Genomic DNA, 20,921 nt, shown 5'->3' with positions numbered 1-20,921 from the left:
AAACAACAATAAAACAAGCCTCCTTCCTTTCTGCCACCAAACCACCTACACGTCCACACACAGATGGGCTCCAGTCCCAGGACAGAATGCCTCCAGGCCTCTAACCTTCAGTCCCTGTCCCACACTCATAGACATCGGGCCTCCGACTTCAGACACATTGACCCAGGGGCTTCTGTAATCACACCTTCACTTCGCCGACTTCAGACTTTGACCTTTGTGCCTGAAGCTTCAGGACACGCTGATCCAGGCCTCAAACTCCAGTCTTGCATAGACTTCTGATCCTGCGGCTCGCCAACCTGGGGGCGGCACCAGCCCTCGTCTGTGGGGCCTGTCAATCACGGGGATCACTGGCCTTCTATCACGCAGCACTCTGAGCTGTTCCTCCCCTGATGTCGAAATCACCTCGTCCCTCGCCCCCAACTCCCTGTGCTGTCCCCCCAACCATCCATGTGAACCTAAAACAATGAATAAGTAAAGTTATCACCTCGACAAATTTTGCATCTCAGCACCATTTTGACAGGAAGGCCATCTTTGGGGAAGATCTATTCTATTTAATATTTTCACCTCTCCCCTTGCTTTTTTCAGATACTGATTATTTGGTGTTTTTGTTGATTTGTAGCTTTGTTGAAGAAACTGCTGGTTGTATGTGGCCCTGAATACGAGAGCATGTAGATGTTTTATTTCAGGAGCCGCACTATAAAGCTTGATCCTCTCCTCACCCTTTTATTTCTTACGCACAGCTCTGGTATGAATGTTACTTAATAACAGAAACAAGACTATCATACAATATCTCTGACCTTTGCAAAGCTCGGTAATAACCAATGATAATAGTCATTTTCACTGATGCTTCTGAATTTGCATGTACTTGATGGGATTTAATTACAGTTTCTTGCAGAGCTTTTCTTGACCTTGGGCTAATTTAACCTAACCAAGCCTGAAACCTGAGACTTCAGAATCAGAATCAAGTTTATTATCACCGGCATGTGACGTGAAATTTGTTAACTTAACAGTAGCAGTCCAATGCAATACATAATCTAGCAGAGAGAGAAAAGTAAAATAAAACATAATAATAAACAAGTAAATCAATTACGTATATTGAATAGATTTTTTAAATGTGCAAAAACAGAAATACAGTATATTTTTTTTTAAAAAGTGAAGTAGTTTCCAAAGCTTCAGTGTCCATTCAGGAATCGGATGGCAGAGGGGAAGAAGCTGTTCCTGAATCGCTGAGTATGTGCCTTCAGGCTTCTGTACCTCCTACCTGATGGTAACAGTGAGAAAAGGGCTTGCCCTGGGTGCTGGAGGTCCTTAACAATAAACGCTGCCTTTCTGAGACACCACTCCCTGAAGATGTCCTGGGTACTTTGTAGGCTAGTGCTCAAGATGGAGCTGACTAGATTTACAATCTTCTGCAGCTTCCTTTGGTCCTGTGCAGTAGCCCCTCCATACTAGACAGTGATGCAGCCTGCCAGAATGCTCTCCATGGTACAAGTATAAATTTTTGAGTGCATTTGTTGACTTGCCAAATCACTTCAAATTCTTAATAAAGTATAGCCACAGTCTTGCCTTCTCTATAACTACATCGATATGTTGGGACCAGGTTAGATCCTTAGAGATCTTGACACCCAGGAACTTGAAGCTGCTCACTCTCTCCACTTCTGATCCCTCTATGAGGATTGGTACGTGTTCCTTCATCTTACCCTTCTTGAAGTCCACAATCAGCTCCTTCGCCTTACTGACGTTGAGTGCCAGGTTGTTGCTGCGGCACCATTCCACTAATTGGCATATCTCACTCCTGTATGCCCTCCCGTCACCACCTGAGATACTACCAAAAATGGTCAGCGAATTTATAGATGGTATTTGAGCTATGCCTAGCCACATGTGACTTCCTGGTCATCCTACAGTACCTTGCAAAAGTCGTGGGTACAGAGGTACAGCTTGGGTGCCTAAGACTTTTGCATAGTACTGTGTTTGTCCATGTGGAGCAGAGAGCAAGTTTTAAAATCTGACGGGAGCAAAAGATGTTGGGAATGGCGAGGGTAGAGCATCGCAGGAGGAGTGTGGGGCAGAGGAGTGGCAGGGGCAAAGTGTGGCACAGATGCAGATACACCCGGTCCTGAGACCAAACGATGGGTTTATTGATCATTACAGAATGTGTCTGTGGTGCTTCCTACTCCTCCCCTTTTCCCAACCATGATTCCCCTCTCCCTGCCCTCTTCCCACTCTCAGTCCACAATAGAGACCCAAGTCAGAATGAGGTTTATTAGCACTTGTATATGTCATGATATTTGTTTTTTTTCTGCAGCAGCAGTATGGTGCAATATATAAAATTGCTATATATGTCTAAATTTTTACACAGTACTGTATCTTGGCGCTTGACCATGCTATGCTCTTATTCACTGATCACTGGATAGTGCAGATGAAACTGTTATTTTGGTCATTAGAAAGCAAATTTTAAAACAATTTAAATGTAAATTCTCTGCATTTCTCTGTTGTCACCAGATGATGAGTGTTAAAGGAAAACATTTGAACCTTAGGGTATTACAAAGTCATTCAGATCCAAATCTTTTCTTCTTCTTCAATGCAGCACAAATGAGACTCATGAACCAGCCACCTTTCCTCACAATGGAACCTCCAAGCATCTATCACTGGCTAAGTTCTTGCCTGAACAGTGATGTAGTATCTCCTTTTCCATACCTGCCTGGCATCTGTGAGAGAACAAAATTAGTAGTGCAGGTAAGATGCCTTCTTAGCCTGCTTGTAAGTTGCTCCATATTTTTAATCCAAAATTGACTTTGTAGTAGTTGAGAGGTGATCTTATGTCGGGATGTCTGTAGCCAGTGGTGTATCTCAGATCAATGCTGGGACTATTCTTAACTGTTTTATATATATATGGAAAGGGACTTGGAAGTCCTCCTGCAGGATTCGCTAAAGGTTAATTTGCAGGTTGCATTGGTGGTGAGGAAGGCAAACGTAATGTTAGCATTCATTTTAAGAGGACTAGAATATAAAAGCAAGAATGTAGTGTTGAGTCTTTACAAGGCACTGGTAAGGCCTCATGTGGAGTATTGTGAGAAGTTTTAGGCCTCTTATCCTAAGAAAGGATGTGCTAACAGTGGGGAGGGTTCAGAGCAATTATTCTGGGAATGAAAGGGCTGCCATATGAGGAATGTTTGATGAGTCTGGGCCTGTACTCACTGGAATTCCGAAGAATGAGGGGGTATCTCATTGAAACCTATCGAACGGTGAAAGGCCTTAATAGAGTGGATGCTTCCTCTGGTGGGGGAGTCAACTGCCACAGACTCAGAATAGAGGGGTGTCCATTTGGAACGGAGATGAGTAGGAATTTCTTCAGCTACAGGGTGGTGAATCTGTTGAATTCTTTGCCACAAGCGGCTGTGGAGACCAAGTTTTTGGGTATACTTAAGGCAGAGTTGGTAGGTTTTTGATTGGTCAGGGCATGAGGGATGATGGAGAGAAGGCAGGAAATGGGGGCTGAGAGGGAAGTGGATCAGCCATGATGAATGGTGAAGTAGACTGAATGGGTCAAATGGCCTAATTCTGCTCCTGTATCATATGGTCTTATTAATAAGTTTGCTGATGACACAAAAACTAGTGGAGAAGCAAATCGCGAAGAAGATAGTGAAAAGACACAGCAGGACATCGATCAGTTAGACTGTTAAACAGAACAGTGGCAGGTGGAACTTAATTCAGACAACTGTGAGGTGATAGGTTTTGGGATAGCTCAGGCTAACAGGACATGCACAGTAAATGGCTGACAGCTCAGAAACGTTGATGTACAAGGGACCGTGGGGTACATGTTTATCGTTTCCTGAGAACAATGATGCTGGTGGATGGGATGATGAAGAAGGTATTCTGCCTACTTGTCGTTATGGGCTGAGGCATCGAGTAGAAGTGAAAATCAAAAATAAAAGCTAGAACTCTGAAGAAGAACCAGCAAGTGCAGATAATACTCAATAGGTCAGGCCGCATCTGAGGAGTCTGATCATTCCTGCGAGGCTGAACACATACGTCCTGGAATTTAATTGTTTCAATCCGCATTTGACTTCTGCATTGTGAGGGAGGCCACATTGTGAACACTAAGTGTACACTAGATTGGAAGGTGTTCAAGTGAATCAGCACTTCACCTGGAATGACTGTTTGTGCTCCTGGATGGTGAGAAGGGAGCAGGAGAAATCGCAAGTGTTGCATCACCTGCAGTTGCAATGGAAAGTGGTGCAAGAAGGGACTTGGTTAGTGAAACAGCAGGGTAGACGAGGGAGAGTAATGAAATGAGTGGAAATGCTGAAATGGGAGGAAAGAAGTTAAGTCAGGTGACGGTGGTGGAAATTGTGGAGAGTGATTCATTGTATGTGGGGTAGAAGGTGAGGACCAGGGAAATTCTGTTCTTGTTTTGTCTCACAGGAAAGGGGCTGAGAGCAGAGGTGCAAGATGTGAATGGGGTATGGTCAAGGGCAATAGCAGAGGGGAAGCTACGAGTTCAGAAAGAAAGAAGACATTTCAGAGGCACCTATACTGCAAGTCTCATCATCAGAGCAAATACGACAGAGAAGCAAGAGCAGGAAGAATGGAGTAGAGTCTTTACAGGAAACAGGGTGGGCTGAAGAAATAGTCATGTTAGCTGTGGATCAGTAGACTTGCAATGTGGTATAAGTGGGGATGTTATGTTGCAGATGTATGAATGATTAGGCAGGCCACACTTGGAGTATTGTAGGCATTTCAGTAAAACTAGGGTAATTTCTCCAGAAATACGAAGTGAATAGAGTGCATGCATATTAAATATATTAAATTCAGTAGAATAAGTTATTGTATAATCGCAAATCTGGACTGACATGGAATGACATTTCTGATGCATGTAGTAGCCACTCTGAAACTAGCCAAAATGGAGATAGTTGGGTACCTCATAAAGCAAAGTCTTGCAGATTCTGAAAATCAGAAATAAAACAGAAAGTATGTGAAGAACACTCAGCAGGTCGATAGCGCCAGTGGAGTGAGAAACTGAGACATTATCTCAGCTCAGTGACTTTTTGAATGAGCACTGTTCTACAGTTAGAGAGTATGGAACTGAAGACAGAGAGCAAAAAGTGAAGTAGATGATTTAAACATAACTACATGTGGTGAATATAGCTTGACCAAGGATGTAATGGTAGAAGATGCTTTTTGTTGATTTCGGGAAGCACTGGATGGATCTTTGGTAGAGCAAGTAATTGGCGGATGTGATGTATGGAGCAGCTCTTCTGCTAATTTATCCATTATTTTTGTGTTGCAGAGTTTTGCGTTGTATGTACTTGGTGATGAAACGGCATTCTCCCACGAGCCATCTACGTATTTATCCAGAATCTCAGCAGGTACTGATCAAACAGAAATTCAGTTTTCTTTCACATTTGGAACATAATCATTTCAAAGTTCAAGGTGCGTTTACTGTCAAAGTACGTGTGCTGTATACAACTTTGAGATTTGCCTCCTCAGAGGCAGCCATAGAACAACGAAACCCAATAGAACCCATTAAAAATGCAGACTGTCAAACACACAGTTTGCAAACAAAAAAGAACAAATTGTGTAAATGATAAGAAGTAAGCAAATAGCGTTCACAAAAGTGATTTCACAGCCTTAGTTCATTGCAGAGACAAGTAAACCTTTGCCAAGCAGTGAGCTGAACATTGGCTGGTCTCTTGGCCCCATCCCCGACACCCTTAATCTGGCCCAGCGCTTAAATCAGCCAAACACTGGGTCATTCCTCACACTTGGGCTTGGTTCCCACCACCTCAATTCGGCCCCTACCTGACCTTTCCAATCTCATTTGTCACATATATCAGTCAAAGCATTGGCTTGGTCCTTGCTTTTGGTCCCAGACAAATAAAGCACAGTTTGTGACAAAGTCTGTAGATGAAGTTGACAATGCTTCCTTTGAATTACATATTACAATTAGCGACACTTCTGAATGTTCAAATAACTTTGCCAGGACAAACTGTAATTGCAGGCTTCCTGAACTTGTTACATTTACAGCTTTAAGCCTGTAGTTGATGCAGGGCAATTAACACAAGCATGTGCAATCTCATAGTCTGTGGGTCAGTATAATTTCAATTTACTGCTCATCGTTAGTGGAGTTTGTGGCAGTTCGATGCAGACCATTTTATTTGCCACGGGAATTCACCTCTGTCCTTATATTCGGTGTCAACATTCCCCCCAGTGCTAATGCTAAGGAGGCGCTCTGTGAACTGTACCGGGCTATTAGCGAACTGCAGAACGCACACCCTGATGGTCTGTTTATTGTCGCCGGTGATTTTAACCACGCGAACCTTAAGTCAGTGCTCCCCAAATTCCATCAGTATGTGGTCTTTGCAACGAAGGGGGAGAACGCATTGGACCTGGTTTACACAAGCATTCCCGACGCGTACCGGGCAGAGCCCCGCCCCCACCTCGGTTACTCAGACCACATCTCTGTTATGCTAATCCCAGCATACAGACCGCTCGTCAGGCGCTCCAGACCAGTTCAGAAGCAGGTGAAAACCTGGCCAGCAGGAGCCATCTCTGCTCTTCAAGACTGCTTTGAGCACACTGACTGGCACTTGTTCAGGGAGGCTGCAACCGATGGCGACTCTACCAACTTAGAGGAGTACACAGCATCAGTGACCAGCTACATCAGCAAGTGCACTGATGATGTTACTCTGTCCAAGACTATCACTATACATGCCAACCAGAAGCCATGGATGAACGCAGAGGTGCGTGTGCTGCTGAGGTCCCGTGACTCCGCCTTCAGATCAGGCGACAAGGCAGCTTTAACAACAGCAAAGGCCAAACTGTCCCGAGCCATCAGAGGGGCAAAGCGGGCACATGCCCAGCTAATCCACAGTTACTTCCAGGACAGCGGTAACACACGGCGCATGAGGAAGGGCATCCAGGACATCACCAATTACAAGACAACATCACCTGACTGTGCAGGTACTGCCTCCCTCCCAAATGCGCTGAATAACTTCTACGCTCAGTTTGAGGCGGAAAATGATGTGGCAGCGAGAAAGTCCAACCCTCCTGCGAATGACCATGTGCTGTGTCTCTCCGTGGCCGACGTGAGAAGAACCCTGTGCAGGGTCAACCCACGGAAGGCTGCTGGACCAGACAACATCCCTGGTAGAGTGCTCAGAGGATGTGCAGACCAGCTAGCAGATGTTCTCACTGACATCTTCAACATCTCCCGGAGCAGCGCCACCATTCCAACGTGCTTCAAGGCCGCCACCATCGTCCCCGTGCCGAAGAAGTCTTCAGTGTCCTGGCTAGATGACTACTGTCCCGTTACACTTACATCCATCATCATGAAGTATTTTGAAAGGCTCGTCATGAGGCATATCAAGACCCTGCTGCCCCCCTCACTGGACCCCCTGCAGTTTGTGTACCGTCCCAACCGCTCAACAGATGACGCCATTGCCACCACCCTCCACCTGGCCCTAACCCACCCAGACAAAAAAGGCACATACGTTCGGATGCTGTTCATAGACTTCAGTTCAGCATTCAACACAATCATCCCTCAGAAACTGATTGGAAAGCTGAGCCTATTGGGCCTGAACACCTCCCTCTGCAACTGGATCGTAGACTTCCTGACTGGGAGACCTCAGTCGGTCCGGATCGGGAGCAGCATCTCCCAACACCACCACACTGAGTACGGGGGCCCCCCAGGGCTGTGTGCTCAGTCCACTGCTGTTCACTCTGCTGACCCACGACTGTGCTGCAACACACAGCTCGAACCACATCATCAAGTTCGCCGATGACACGACCGTGGTGGGTCTCATCAGCAAGAACGACGAGTCACCTTACAGAGAGGAGGTGCAGCGGCTAACGGACTGGTGCAGAACCAACAACATGTCTCTTAATGTGAACAAAACAAAAGAGATGGTTGTTGACTTCAGGAGGGCACGGAGCGACCACTTCCCGCTGAACATCGTTGGCTCCTCAGTAGAGATCGTAAAGAGCACCGAATTTCTTGGTGTTCACTTGATGGAGAATCTCACCTGGTCCCTCAACACCAGCTCCATAGCAAAGAAAGCCCAGTAGCGTCTCTACTTTTTGCGAAGGCTGAGGAAAGTCCATCTCCCAACCCCCATCCTCATCACATTCTACAGGGGTTGTATTGAGAGCATCCTGAGCAGCTGCATCACTGCCTGGTTCAGAAATTGCACCATCTCGGATCGCAAGACCCTGCAGTGGATAGTGAGGTCAACTGAGAAGATCATCGGGGTCTCTCTTCCCACCATCATGGACATTTACACTATACGCTGCATCCACAAAGGAAACAGCATTATGAAGGACCCCATGCACCCCTCATACAATCTCTTCTCCCTCCTGCTGTCTGGGAAATGGTTCTGAAGCATTCGGGCTCTCACGACCAGACTATGTAACAGTTTCTTCCCCCAAGCTATCAGACTCCTCAATACCCGAAGCCTGGACTGACACCTTGCCCTACTGTCCTGTTTATTATTTATTGTAATGCCTGCACTGTTTTTGTGCACTTTATGCAGTCCAGTGTAGGTCTGTAGTCTAGTGTAGCTTTCTCTGTGTTTTTTTATTACGTAGTTCAGTCTAGTTTTTGTATTGTCATGTAAACCATGGTCCTGAAAAACGTTGTCTCATTTTTACTATGCACTGTACCAGCAGTTATGGTCGAAATGACAATAAAAGTTGACTTGACTTGACTTGACTAGGACAAACTGTAATTGCAGGCTTCCTGAACTTGTTACATTTACAGCCTTAAGCCTGTAGTTGATGCAGGGCAATTAACACAAGCATGTGCAATCTCGTAGTCTATGGGTCAGTATAATTTCAATTTACCTCTTGCAATTTACGTAAGAGCTGAAGACTAGTTCTTGCTTGAATTAATATCTGCTATATTCACATAACTCCAGAATACTCCCTCACATACACTCCTGTTTCCCCTGGACAGAAACCTGTCCCAGGAAGGCCAAACTTTAAGGAGGACATAATTAAGTAAGGCAGCAAAAATGCCACACACTCCCGATCCCTTCCACACTTACAAACCTATCACGTCCTCATCCCCAAATGGCTGTCTACAAAATGAAGCAGAGATGGCAATAAAACTTCCAGAAGTTTGCTCACGTTGCACATTTTCGCCAACAAAAACTGTGTGGGGAGCATGGTATGTTTAAGAAAAGCCATAATCACTCATTTATTGTACTCCAAACTCTGAACACAAAGTGCAGTAAAAAAATACTTTACGCACTTACATCATCACTTAAACCAGCCTCTTAAAAGAAAACCCAGCTCATTGTTGGTGGCTGTGAATTATGTGTGTTTCCATCAATTACATCACCTTACTACATCTTCTTCTTGCATACTTTGGTCCTCTCAATGTCAACCAGTCTTTAAAATGCAGCTTTGCCATTCATGCACTTGTTGCCTCCTTCCCTGCTACATATCCTTATTTTTGCCCCTTCAGTCTCTGATAAAGGAAACTATCAGACATGGTTGTCAGTGGTTACTCTCTGGGCGAGGGGTATCAGCAAGGTGGCTCACACTCCATGCCATGACAGTGGATTGTCAGGATAATCTGAAAACAAGTCTCTCGGCACCTTTGCTTGATGTACAGAAGGGTTTGAGGTCCTCTGTTTTTGAAAGGCTGCGGGGACTTTACCCCAGTGGCACCCCTTCTGGTTTGACCTTTCAACCGCTAACCCAACCACTGAGAAAGCACGGCTCATTTACTTTCACTCCCATTCAGGCTGGGGTGGGTGCCTTCAGACTCTGTGTGCAATTTCTTCTCTTTCTCAGTCTGCCTCGCCATCACGGTTGTGGAACTTGATGTCTCTGCCGAGCTCGGACCCCCCCCTCCCCCCCCCCCAGCTATTTTCCCCAATATGTTTCTATTCTGATCTATACTACTAATCATCTGCATCCCAGAACCAGCATACATTGCAAAGTATAGTTACTGTTATTCCTTAACACTTTATTCACAGTTTCCTGACACGCTCTCCCTGTCTTCTGCATTAGCGTTTCTGTACTCTTTCATCTGCCTGTCTGCTTCCATCAGGCATGGTCAGATGTGAAACAGCAGGCTGGTGTTCATCACTTGAACTTTCTGTAATGGCACAATTATTGGGTGGACTTGATCCCTTGTTCTGTCTGTGAGGGTGACAAGGTGAGTCATATGGTTTAACCTGGGTCCAGTGTTTCCACTGGCTGCCTCGCTGGGTCTGTACACGAGCACAGGTGTCATTTGTCAGAAGCTCCACCTGTGGTCCCATCCACCTGGGAGCAAGCCCTGCCTTTTCAGGCAGTTTCCTTGCTATGACCTGTCTGTGGGATGGCAATCTTTTCTCTTTGTGGCTTTCTCCTCTCATCAATCTGTTGCTGCTCTTTCTCTCAGTCTCTCAAAGTGTTAGCCTGGTTACAAATGTACTTCAAGACTCCGTATGATCTTTCCAAATTGGCTCCAGTAGGTTCTTCCTCCACATGTTCTATTTCTGTGGTGTTTTGTTCTTTCTGTTGCTGTTATCTCCATGACTCTTTTCTGCATCTTGCTCTCCCTTCTGGTGGGTCTTTACTTGCTGCTCCTTCTGCAGGTAGCCGTACGGCTGTTAACACTTCCTGACTGTGTTTGTCCCCTGGGACCTCCTGACATGATTCCCATACATTGTCTCCTGTCCCTGTGGGCCTTGTTGTCTGTTCTGTGGGTCAAATGTTTGCTGTCCCAGTCCTGTCTATGTTATCTCTCCTTTTCCTGAATCTGTGATAGCACCTGTCTTGCTTGGTGTACCTTTTACAGGACAGTTCCTTCATTGTTAGGGCACACCCAAAAATCTACAGGAAGCTTCACTCCCTTTAACTCAAAAACCTGAGGGTCACTGCTCTCTGTTTTCATCGTTCCACTCCCTGCACCGGTAACATAAATCACCTCTCTAGTCATGAGCAAGGGTAGATTAGTCATCGGCACCGGTGATACTCTGCCTACTAATGTCTCGCATTGCTGACCCTGCAACAGACCTTGTATACCTACATCCATGAGTACTGGCAATGGGGGCTGTCACCAGCCGTTTGGGTGACCTCACCAGCTCTATAATCTAGTCAGACAGAAAGAACACTGGTGTCATTTCTGCCTGTTTTGGTGGGTGACTCACACCTTTCCCTCTTTTTAGGACACTGCCTCCAACTATGACCCAATAGGCTACGCCTGTAACGTATCATCTCCTGTACCATTCTCTGTCTAGCCCGGCAGTTCCTTGCTTGGTGCCCCAGTTGCTGGCACAGAAAGCAAGTCCTCTGTGTCATCGAGCAGCTGCATCCACTGAAGCCACTTAGTAACTTCTCTTCCCCATCCTCTGGTCTCCCTTTCCAGCCTATGATACTGTGGTGGGGTAGGTATATCCTACTGCTGTCCCCAAATCTAAAACTTCCTGATGGGCTGAGCCCAGAACTTCCTTCAGCATTTTCAGGAAAACTGGGTCATCCCCCTCTGGATTGTCCAAGTATTCCTCATATGTTACACACACAAAATGCTGGTGGAACGCAGCAGGCCAGGCAGCATCTATAGGGAGAATACAGTCGATGTTTTGGGCCAAGTCCCTTCATCAGGACTCAGGTCGAAGGGTCTCAGCCTGAAACATCGACTGTACTTCTTCCTATAGATGCTGACTGGTCTGCTGCGTTCCACCAGCATTTTGTGTGTGTTGCCTGAATTTCCAGCATCTGCAGATTTCCTCATGTTTGCGTTTTAAAATTCCTCATCTGTTCGATATTTATGCTCTGCATATCCATGGCAGTCTCATCAGCTCTGTGAACCACTGACATTATCATTCCACTGTTACTCCCATCTCCCTCCAGTAGCTGCCTCACTTCCCCCTTAACGAGGTGGAATTGCTCATTACTGGTATTCCCATTAGTTTCCTATGTATCATCCCGCTCTCCCAGAGCCATACAACTTATCCCACATATATATAGCTAGGCCTTTTCACTTTCACCAATACCTGTATATCTTTTGGGTAGATCTGGTGAATTTCAATCGCTTCCTCAAGTTTGTGCCAGAATTCTGATTTCCTACAAGCGACTTTAAGGGAGGGCAGCCCAGCCAAAATGCTCTGCTTCTCCCCAGGGCTGAAGAGCTTGTGAATGGTAATGATCAGGGTAAAGGGCTAGTTTGGGGTCGACCTGAACTCAACAGGTGCCATCCCAAAAGATGCAGTAACCTCTCCTCAGATATTTCCACAATAATTCCCATATTAAGCAAAATATAAATGTTGGTTAAAAAAATTAGACAGTACATACTTAAAACCACAGAGTTTACAATCTTCCACTTGCGTGCTGCTGAACTCATGATGCCTGTTATATTCCTTTCCATATAAGGGTCTGTTACCCCCATCAAGTTTAGAACTTATTCTCAAAGCACATAATCACACTTGCAGACTGGTATACTACTACACAGTCTCCTGAAAGAGTATACATGCATCTCTCTGGAGTCCTGAACAGACAGCGACCACCTTTCACACCTTCTGGCTCTGTCTCACCAAGCTACCCAAACCTTAGTGATAGCCGGTCCCTTGCACAAGCATAATGCATACACACTACACTCTCTTATATCCAGCACTTCAGCTCCCTGTCATGCTCTTTGATACTTTATGATCCCGTGCTCGTCGTTGAGCTGAACAGATCTAAGCGTGGGTGCAACTTTTAAAAGTGCTCACCCCCTTAGACTGCTTAAATCGCTAGCCACACAGTGGGTCACAAGTGTATCCTGGTCAAGTGCCCAAATGTGATTGGTGTCACCGGAGAGACACTGAAGCTAGAGATATTGGAAGTCTTTGTTCATCGCAACAGGCAAACATTTCTCTGGAGATACTCTTGGTAGAGGCTCACAAACCCCAAAAGTACACATTTTTATACTCTTAAGATCATGAAGGGATGCAGGGAGAAGACAGGAGATTGGACTGAGAGGGAAACAGATTAGCGGTGATGAAAGGCAGAGCAGACTCGATGGGCCAAATGGCTGGATTCTGCTCCTATATCTTATGGTCATAATACAGTTTCAAAAGTTACAATGACATTGTTTATTTCAATACTTTGGATTAACAGTGCTTCTTTTGAATTACAGTGGGATACACCTCTGAATGTTCATATAGCTTGGCTGGGACAAGCTAGTTGCAGGCTACATTTCCAATGTTGCAAATTCCTTAAACCCATAGTTGATAGAGGGCTATTAACACAACTCCATTGTCTTAACATTTGGCTAATTCATGCACAATCTCTTAGACTGTGTGCCAGTGTAACTTCAATTTATTGTTTGTAATTTATTGGTTCTTGCTTGAATTAATATTTGCTACATTCACTTAACTCCAGAATACTCCCTAACATACTCCCCTTTTGGCCCCGGACAGAAATCTGTCCCAGGAAGACCGAACTTTGAGGATCTAATTAAGTAGGGCAGCAAAAATGCTTCTAATCCCTTCCCCAATTATCAACTTGTAACGCCCCTGTATGCGTCTACATGTATGCCATCACCCCTAACTGGCTGTCTACAAGACGAATCAGAGACGGCAATGAAACTTTCCAGAATTTTGATCACATCCTCTTTCGGGATACTTCTGTCCTCTCAATGTCGAACAGTCTTTAAAATGCAGCTTTGTCGTTCATGTGTCTGTTGCCTCCCTCCCTGCTGGCTCATCGCAATTTACATTCCTTACCTTTGGCCTTTCAGTCTCTGATAACTTGAAACTATGAAGCATGGCTGTTGGTAGTTACTGTGTAGCCTGGGGACATCGGCAAGGTAATCTTGTTCATGGTCACAGGCAAAAGTTCATACCATAACAGTAGGTCTTAAAATAAACTGACCTGTCTCCCAGTCTCTTTGGTTGATGTACAGAAGAGTTTAGGGTCACCTCTGTTTGAATGGCTGCAGGGACCTCACCCCAGTGTCACCCACACTCTTGGCTTGTCCTTTCAATCGCTGGAATGACCACTGTAAAGGCCCAGCTTATTTGTTTTCACTCCCATTCAGTCTGGGGTGATTGCCTTCAGACACTGTGTGAAATTCTTCTCTTTCTCCAGAATATGCCCTAACATAGACTATTTTTAGTTATTCTGCTAACTCCCCCACCCCCATCCAACCTTAATCCGTTTTCTTCTGCAGCTCACTGTGATTGGGCAAAGTGTTTACACGGCAGAAAGCAAAGGACAGTTGATGAGTTGGGCTGCTGAGCCTCAAAGTCCAATTCTGAGTATTTGCACATGGGAGTAACCACTTTAAGAACTAGAAATGAGTATGTTAGACACAGTTATAAGATAATTAGTTGTGTTGAAACTATGCTCAGACATTCTTGTGGCAAAGAATGTTTCTTGAAATCCACTTATTATTAAAGCCTGCAAGAACAGTAAGGAATGTGAACCAAAAAAAGGGAATTCATGGTGGAGTTACCTCTTAAGATGTCATGTGCAGAGAATATACATTCTGCTTTTAAGTTAATCACTTCAGTGCTGTGTTCCAGCAGTATGAATTTCAGCTTTGATTACACTCCCAAATGAATAGTAATTTAGAAGTATAAATTGGAAACTATGAATTCAACAGAGTAACCTAACTGTTTAGAGAAATTCACCAAGCTAGCTACTTATAAAGTACTGTATATAAGACCACAAGATAAAGAACCAGAATTAGACCATTTGGCCCATCAAGTCTGCTGTACTATTTCATCATGGCTTATCTAGTTTTCCTCTCAACCACAATTTCCTGTCTTCTCCCCGTACCCAATCATACCCTGACCAATCAAGAATCTATCAACCTCTGCCTTAAATATAAGTGAAGACTTGGCCTCCACAGCTGCCTGGGGCAACAAAGTCCAAAGTCTCTCTGGCTAAAGAAATTCCTCCTCATCTCCATTCTAAAAGTAAGCCCCTCTATTCTGAGGCTATGTCCTCTGGTCTTAGATTCTCCCACCATAGAAAACATTTTCTTCACATCCACTCTATCAAGGCCTTTCACCATTCGATAGGTTTCAATGAGGTCACCCTTCGTTCTTCTGAGTTCTAGTGAATACAGGCCCAGAGCCATCTAACGCTCTTCATATGACAAGCTGTTCAATCCTGGAATCATTTTCGTGAACCTCCTTTGAACCCTCTCCAGTTTCAGCACATTGATGAGTTCAGGGCCATCACTTCATTCTGTCCTACAAAAGCAAAAGTGAGGGGAAAAGAAATTGCAAGCATTTAAGTTTGAATGATCTGTGTAAGATAGAAGTTCTGTAAGAGTTGCTAACAAGAAGACGAGCCATAAGGACAGTACATTTTCTTGCACTGTGTTGACTTCAGGTTCCCTGGAACAATTTTAAAGGCAACAAGAAAGCATACCTGGGTTCAGTTTAATGTTTACCTGCTGATCATCACCACTCTCTGTTATCTGATTAATATTCATGTCACCTTGGTTTAAGCACAATGGTATCCTATATTTTTATGCTAGGGAGAGTGATTACAGTGCAACATATTTTGTAGTGTTTGGAACAGTTAAAAAATATATGTCAATGTAATATTGTTTACTTTTGACCCTCTTCCCTTCCTTTCATCCATTCCTTTCCTTTCCATATATACAATGAGGCATGGGTTAATGAATAGTTTCCCTGCATCATGTACTGTATGCCTGCATTTTATTTTTCTTTACCCACGAATTGGAGCGAGGCTAAGCACTGACACATTTATTCTCAATTGTTCTGCAGGGCAAAGAAAGCAGCAAGTGGAGGGAGACAATAAAAGGTATCTGACCTGTGTTTTCTTCTGCTTGTTTTACTGCAGGCTAATGCAGAGCTCTTGCCTTATCTTACATTTCTCTTGTTCTGTCTCCTCTCAGGCTCAGTTTGAATCCATGCAGCTTATCCACCACCTTGGCTGCAAAACTGGTGGTTTCACTGACAAACCTAGGTGAGCTTCCAAGACCGATATTTTACTTTGCTTATCGGATCAGCTGTGGCCAATTTGTGCTGCTCACCAGGATGGGCTGGGACAGTGACCGTTGTTCCCTCCCGTGGCAGAAGTGCAGGGCAGTAGTCGGACAATTAGAGCCAGCATCCAATTTTTGTCAATGCCATTTCTACTAATTTACCTGTTTGCTTCCACCTTGTCACCTTGTTTGGGGAATGCGGAGAGAAATCTTGGGAGTTGGTTGGCCGAAATGACAGAACCATGCAGCACAAGAGAAGGCTCTTTGATCCTTTTTGCCTGTGCTTGCTCATTGAAACTAATCATGTTCACACCTCATAGCACTAGAACAATTTCCTTTTTGGGTATATCATTTATAATGTGGATATTAAATCTATTTCTGTCCCTTTTCGAGCAATAATTAAAAAACCCATAAAATATGGATTTATTTATGTTTATAATTTGCCTCATACTGAGTTTGCTTTAACTAGGCCTACTATTTCTTCTCCTGAAGACATTGATGCCTTCCAGGACAATTTAGTTGGTACGGGGCTTCCTCACATAGCAGAATTGCTCACATGTAAACAGAGTGCTGGTCACACCCACAGTTATTCCCCCATTTCCATTCTGCCAGATCTACACTAATTTGCAAATACTTCCCACCCCCGTTTCCAGTGCATGAAGTTGAGACTTCTGGTTTTAGCGGCAAACAGGGTTTAAATTAGGGTGTTGCCTCTCTGTGTTGCTCAATTTACCAATGAAGAAGCTGGCTGAGCCTTTAGGTGTGGCCCCCCCTGTCACTTTCTGTGGTACATTGGGGGAGGTGCTGAGTTTCACCAATCCCTCAAATGAAAAATACTGCAGTCGGTTAGGCTTCAAAGGGAACTGGAGGTGTGCTATAAACCAGTTGTTTAATTATTCGCAATTTTGTGAAGGAACATTATCCTGCATTAATATCCCCCTGTTATATTACTTTTCTAGGGTTTACCTTGAAGGATTTGGAATCTGTTCCCTTTGGGGTAGCACTCCCTATACGGGATGCTATTTATCACTGCCGGGAGCAGCCTTCCTCGGATTGGTCTGAAGCTGCATGTTCACTAATTGGACGCCAGGATCTTTCCAAACAGGCACACGAAGGAAAACTACACAAGACAAAATCTGTAGGTTCATTCTAAGTTATCCAGGAACCTGAGCTGTAGGAGTGGTAGCCTGTCGTGTTCAACTTTAATAGCATGCCTCTAAGACCCAGATGTTGAAGTTATGCAAAAGTTCATATACGAATTGGTGGTATTTCCGGCAAAGCAGCCGGAAATGGAAATATCTAAAATACTAGTAGAATCTGAGGTGCAAGAGATTTTAATTTGGCAAATAAGTTGTGGTATAGATGGAGTCCTGGATTTGATGAGATCAAGGTGGCAAGAAGAGAGTTCAATGTAATGAGAAGAGGCAGGAGAGAGTGAGTGAGGGAGATATATATATATATATATATATATATATATATATATACACACACACACGCATGCACACACATAATGCTTCAGGCCATTAACATTCATCCACATAAACACGTGATTTGAAAGTGCCTACCGAGAATAGCAGATGGACCCTAAATCTTGTAATCTAGTAATCCTTGATTTGTAAATCTTGTACATCTTATTTTTAAAGTAACTTATTTTTTATTCTTTCTTTTTACTTGTAATGTTTATATATCTGTACACTTGTAATGCTACCGTGACACTGTAATTTCCTTTGGGATCAATAAGGTATCTATCTAATGCATGGAAAAATCAACATCCCTTGCTGTTCTGTTGGAGACAGTGACTGTATCAAAATATAACAGGTTAACATTGATGTTTTCAGCCACTGTGAATGGAACAGTTGATCACTCCGAAGCAATAATACCTGAAATAACGGAAACACTGCACTGGTATATGTGCAAACTGCCAATGTAGAAGTTATTTGCATAAAAAAGCTTGTTACAGTCTTATCATCTTGTGCCACTCAATTTATGGTGCAGATTTGCAGCTCCCACTGGTCACCTATCATCTTTTCCCACTTTCTGTATTCCCCTCTTTTTTTTAAATTCCCTTTCTGTCCATGAAAGTACTAATTACTGGCCAGGGTACAGTTCTATACTCAGTTGTCTGTACGATTCACAGAGGCAGTCTCATATTTTATTATAGGCCAAATCATTTAAGAGGGAAGTGAGGAGGATTCATTTTTTTAAGAGGATTGTGAGTCTTTGAAAATGATGTGTTCCAGAGAGCTGCGGAAATTATGTCGTTCAGGAAATAGAAGTTTAGGTCTGCAGAAGAGCTAAAGGTTACGTGGACAATGCCAGGATCAGATGAGCCTGGAGAAGTGTATAGCCTATTCCTACTCTTAGATCTTACATTCGTATCTGAAAGTTTAGATGCAGATTCAGCAAGCAATTAGGAAACAAGATTCATTGCAGTTAAAATTTGATATACGAAATGTCTTGATTCAATTATTCAGAGGCCTCATAATATCCCACATGGAAAAATGTATATTTTTAGGCAGTCCTTCAGGATTGAGGGTGACTTGAAATACTTTTAACTATTTTGATCTCCCTACCTTAGTTTTGGTACGCCTGGGATTGGGAATAGATGGGGCTGAACTGAGGTTAAAGAGAGACAAAGCACGCTAGGTCTGTACCCTGTTGAGTTCTGAAGAATGAGGTGAAGTTAATGAAATATATAGAATTCTGAAGGGATTTGACAGGATCCGTGGAGAAGCTTTTGCATTCCCAGCTGCCCTGTTCAATGTCAAAGTAAATTGATTATTAAAGTACCATGTACTACCTTGAGATTTAACTTCTTGCAGGAAAGTAAAGAAATGAAAGAGAATTGGTGGGGGGAAAAAACTATACATAAACAAAGTCTGCCAAACGACTAATGTACAAAAGAAGATGAAATGTACAAATAAGAGAAATACACATAGTGCTGAAAATGTGCGGGATATTGGAGCCAGGATTCATAGTCTCAGAGTAAAGGGTCGGACCAATTGGGACAGAATTGAGGTGAAAATTCTGCACTCAGAGGGCAATAAATATTTGGCACTCTACCAAAGTTACTGACCATATTCAAGACAGAAATCAATAGCTTTTTAGTTATTTGGGGAAGTTGGAGATTTGTTGTCAGGGCTGGAAAGTATCACCTTGCTCCACTGACATTATCCTGTATTGCCAAACAATACGTGGTCCTGCTTTGTGCCCGTAGAGCAGGCATGACTGAAAATTCATTTGGAACAAGAGCCATGGTATTTGTCACTTAACCAAACCCACTGAGGCTAATTGTGAATTTGCCACAGTCCCGTACCAGTGATGAAAGAAATCCATCTGATTAGCACAGATCAGCTTAATCCTCTGTAATCTCTTGTGCCACTGTGGGCCTGGAAACTTACCTTTGTTGAAATTTGTGGGAGGCACAGCTGATTCTGGTTTTGTTTGCAGGCGATCGGACACCTGCTCGTATCCGATGGAGCTTCTGGAAATGAACCTGAGGAGGAGGAAGACGGAATGAATGACATGAATCAGGATCTGATGTCCTTAATCTGGAATGAAGATCTGCGTGTTCAGGAAGTCCGCCGCCTCCTTCAAAGCACACATCCCGTGCGGGTTAACGTTGTGCAGATGCCGGAAGTGAGTGACCACGAGTTCATTGAGGAAAAGGAAACCAGGTAAAGAAAGCCCCACAGAACAGTGGTGTAGCGGTTAGCGCTGCTAGCACACGAGGCTTGATTATGAATCCATGATCTCCCAGTCAACATTGTCAAGGCCCTTGCACTTCATTTGCCCACCTGCATTGCGCTTTTTTTTCTGAATTCTGTTTGTTTTTTTTACTATCAAGATCTACCTGGATGGCACGTAAATAGAAGATTTTCACTCTTATCTCAGTACATGCAGCAATACTGAGCCAATCCAGTCCTGTGGAGATCACAGAACCTCCTTGTGACTGTATGGGTTTCCCACAGGCTTCCTCTCTCATCCCCTGACTCATGTACAGAGTGTCATACAGTGATATAGCGCAGAACCAAGGCCTGATGTCCACCAGGTTCACACCCACAAGTGACTGGATACCATTCTTGACATGGATGCCATTGCCCTGCAGAAGGTTGAGGGGGGCAACAAGGGTCACGGCCTGGTGCCAGGCTGCCAGGGTGGGAGTCAGCTTGATCACCATTGACCTTGTACCGTAAGGAATTCTCAAGGCTGGGGAAAGCTGTGCATTCCAAATAATGGAGTAGAAAGCGGCCTCCATCATATTTCATAGGAGGTGATGAAATGGACCAGGGGCTGGTTGGTCTGTCAGCATGTGGAACAAGAGCAGCCAAGACCCTTCACAATGCTAAGCCTGGGCACCTCGCAGTCAGCACTTCCACATCAGCTTTGGGGCAAACCGTTGCTACGGGGATGGTAATAAGGGCATTGGTTCATGAGGCAACACGGAGGGCAAGGGTTTCTGCCAGGTTCTGAGCTTTCAGTGCTATTGTGTTGCAGCTCTAGAAAATGCTGTTTAGCTAAACACTAAGCAGGCTATTCAGCACCGATTCCACTTGTGACACGGGACTTCCTATAGAAATCAGGAGCAGACATCTTGGCATAGATCAGGGGTTCCCAACCTTTTTTATCCCATGGACCCCTACCATTTAACTGAGGGCTCCAAGGACCCCCATTTGGGAACCCTTGGCTTAGATGATCAGATAGGTACCTGTGTGGCTCATTTTCTGATTGATTCTTTGAAGTCAATGTAATTTTAGTCTGAACCTTGTTTTGACTGATCTATTTACTTTCTGTGGTTTGGGCAGGGCTCTGACATAATACACACCTCACTCTGGCCGTTTGTTGAATTCCAGTAAACAGGAAATTGCTGGCCTGCCCTTCTGTTCTCTTAATTTTGACTCCAAAACATTCCTGGTGGATAATTTGGTATTTTCTTATCTCTTTGCTTCTGCCCCCATCCCTCAGGATAACATCTGTGTTC

The 20,921-nt window shown here is 44.2% G+C and overlaps 1 protein-coding gene across 2 annotated transcripts in view; it reads left to right on the top strand.

Annotated features, from left to right (window-relative positions):
- Window positions 1-20,921, top strand: part of anapc1 (anaphase promoting complex subunit 1) — a 231,177-nt gene that overhangs the window by 86,408 nt on the left and 123,848 nt on the right. For both annotated transcript variants that reach the window (XM_073055963.1, XM_073055962.1), the window contains 6 exons: window positions 2,588-2,736; window positions 5,291-5,369; window positions 15,720-15,756; window positions 15,851-15,921; window positions 16,900-17,078; window positions 19,391-19,617. In XM_073055963.1, coding sequence (XP_072912064.1) covers window positions 2,588-2,736; window positions 5,291-5,369; window positions 15,720-15,756; window positions 15,851-15,921; window positions 16,900-17,078; window positions 19,391-19,617 — 742 coding nt within the window. The remainder of the gene's footprint in view (window positions 1-2,587; window positions 2,737-5,290; window positions 5,370-15,719; window positions 15,757-15,850; window positions 15,922-16,899; window positions 17,079-19,390; window positions 19,618-20,921) is intronic.

This window comes from Hemitrygon akajei, chromosome 9 (assembly GCF_048418815.1).
Source record: "Hemitrygon akajei chromosome 9, sHemAka1.3, whole genome shotgun sequence".
Taxonomy (NCBI): Eukaryota; Metazoa; Chordata; class Chondrichthyes; order Myliobatiformes; family Dasyatidae; genus Hemitrygon; species Hemitrygon akajei.
The sequence above is the reverse complement of the archived record's forward strand: the minus strand, read 5'-3'. Positions and strand labels throughout refer to the sequence as shown.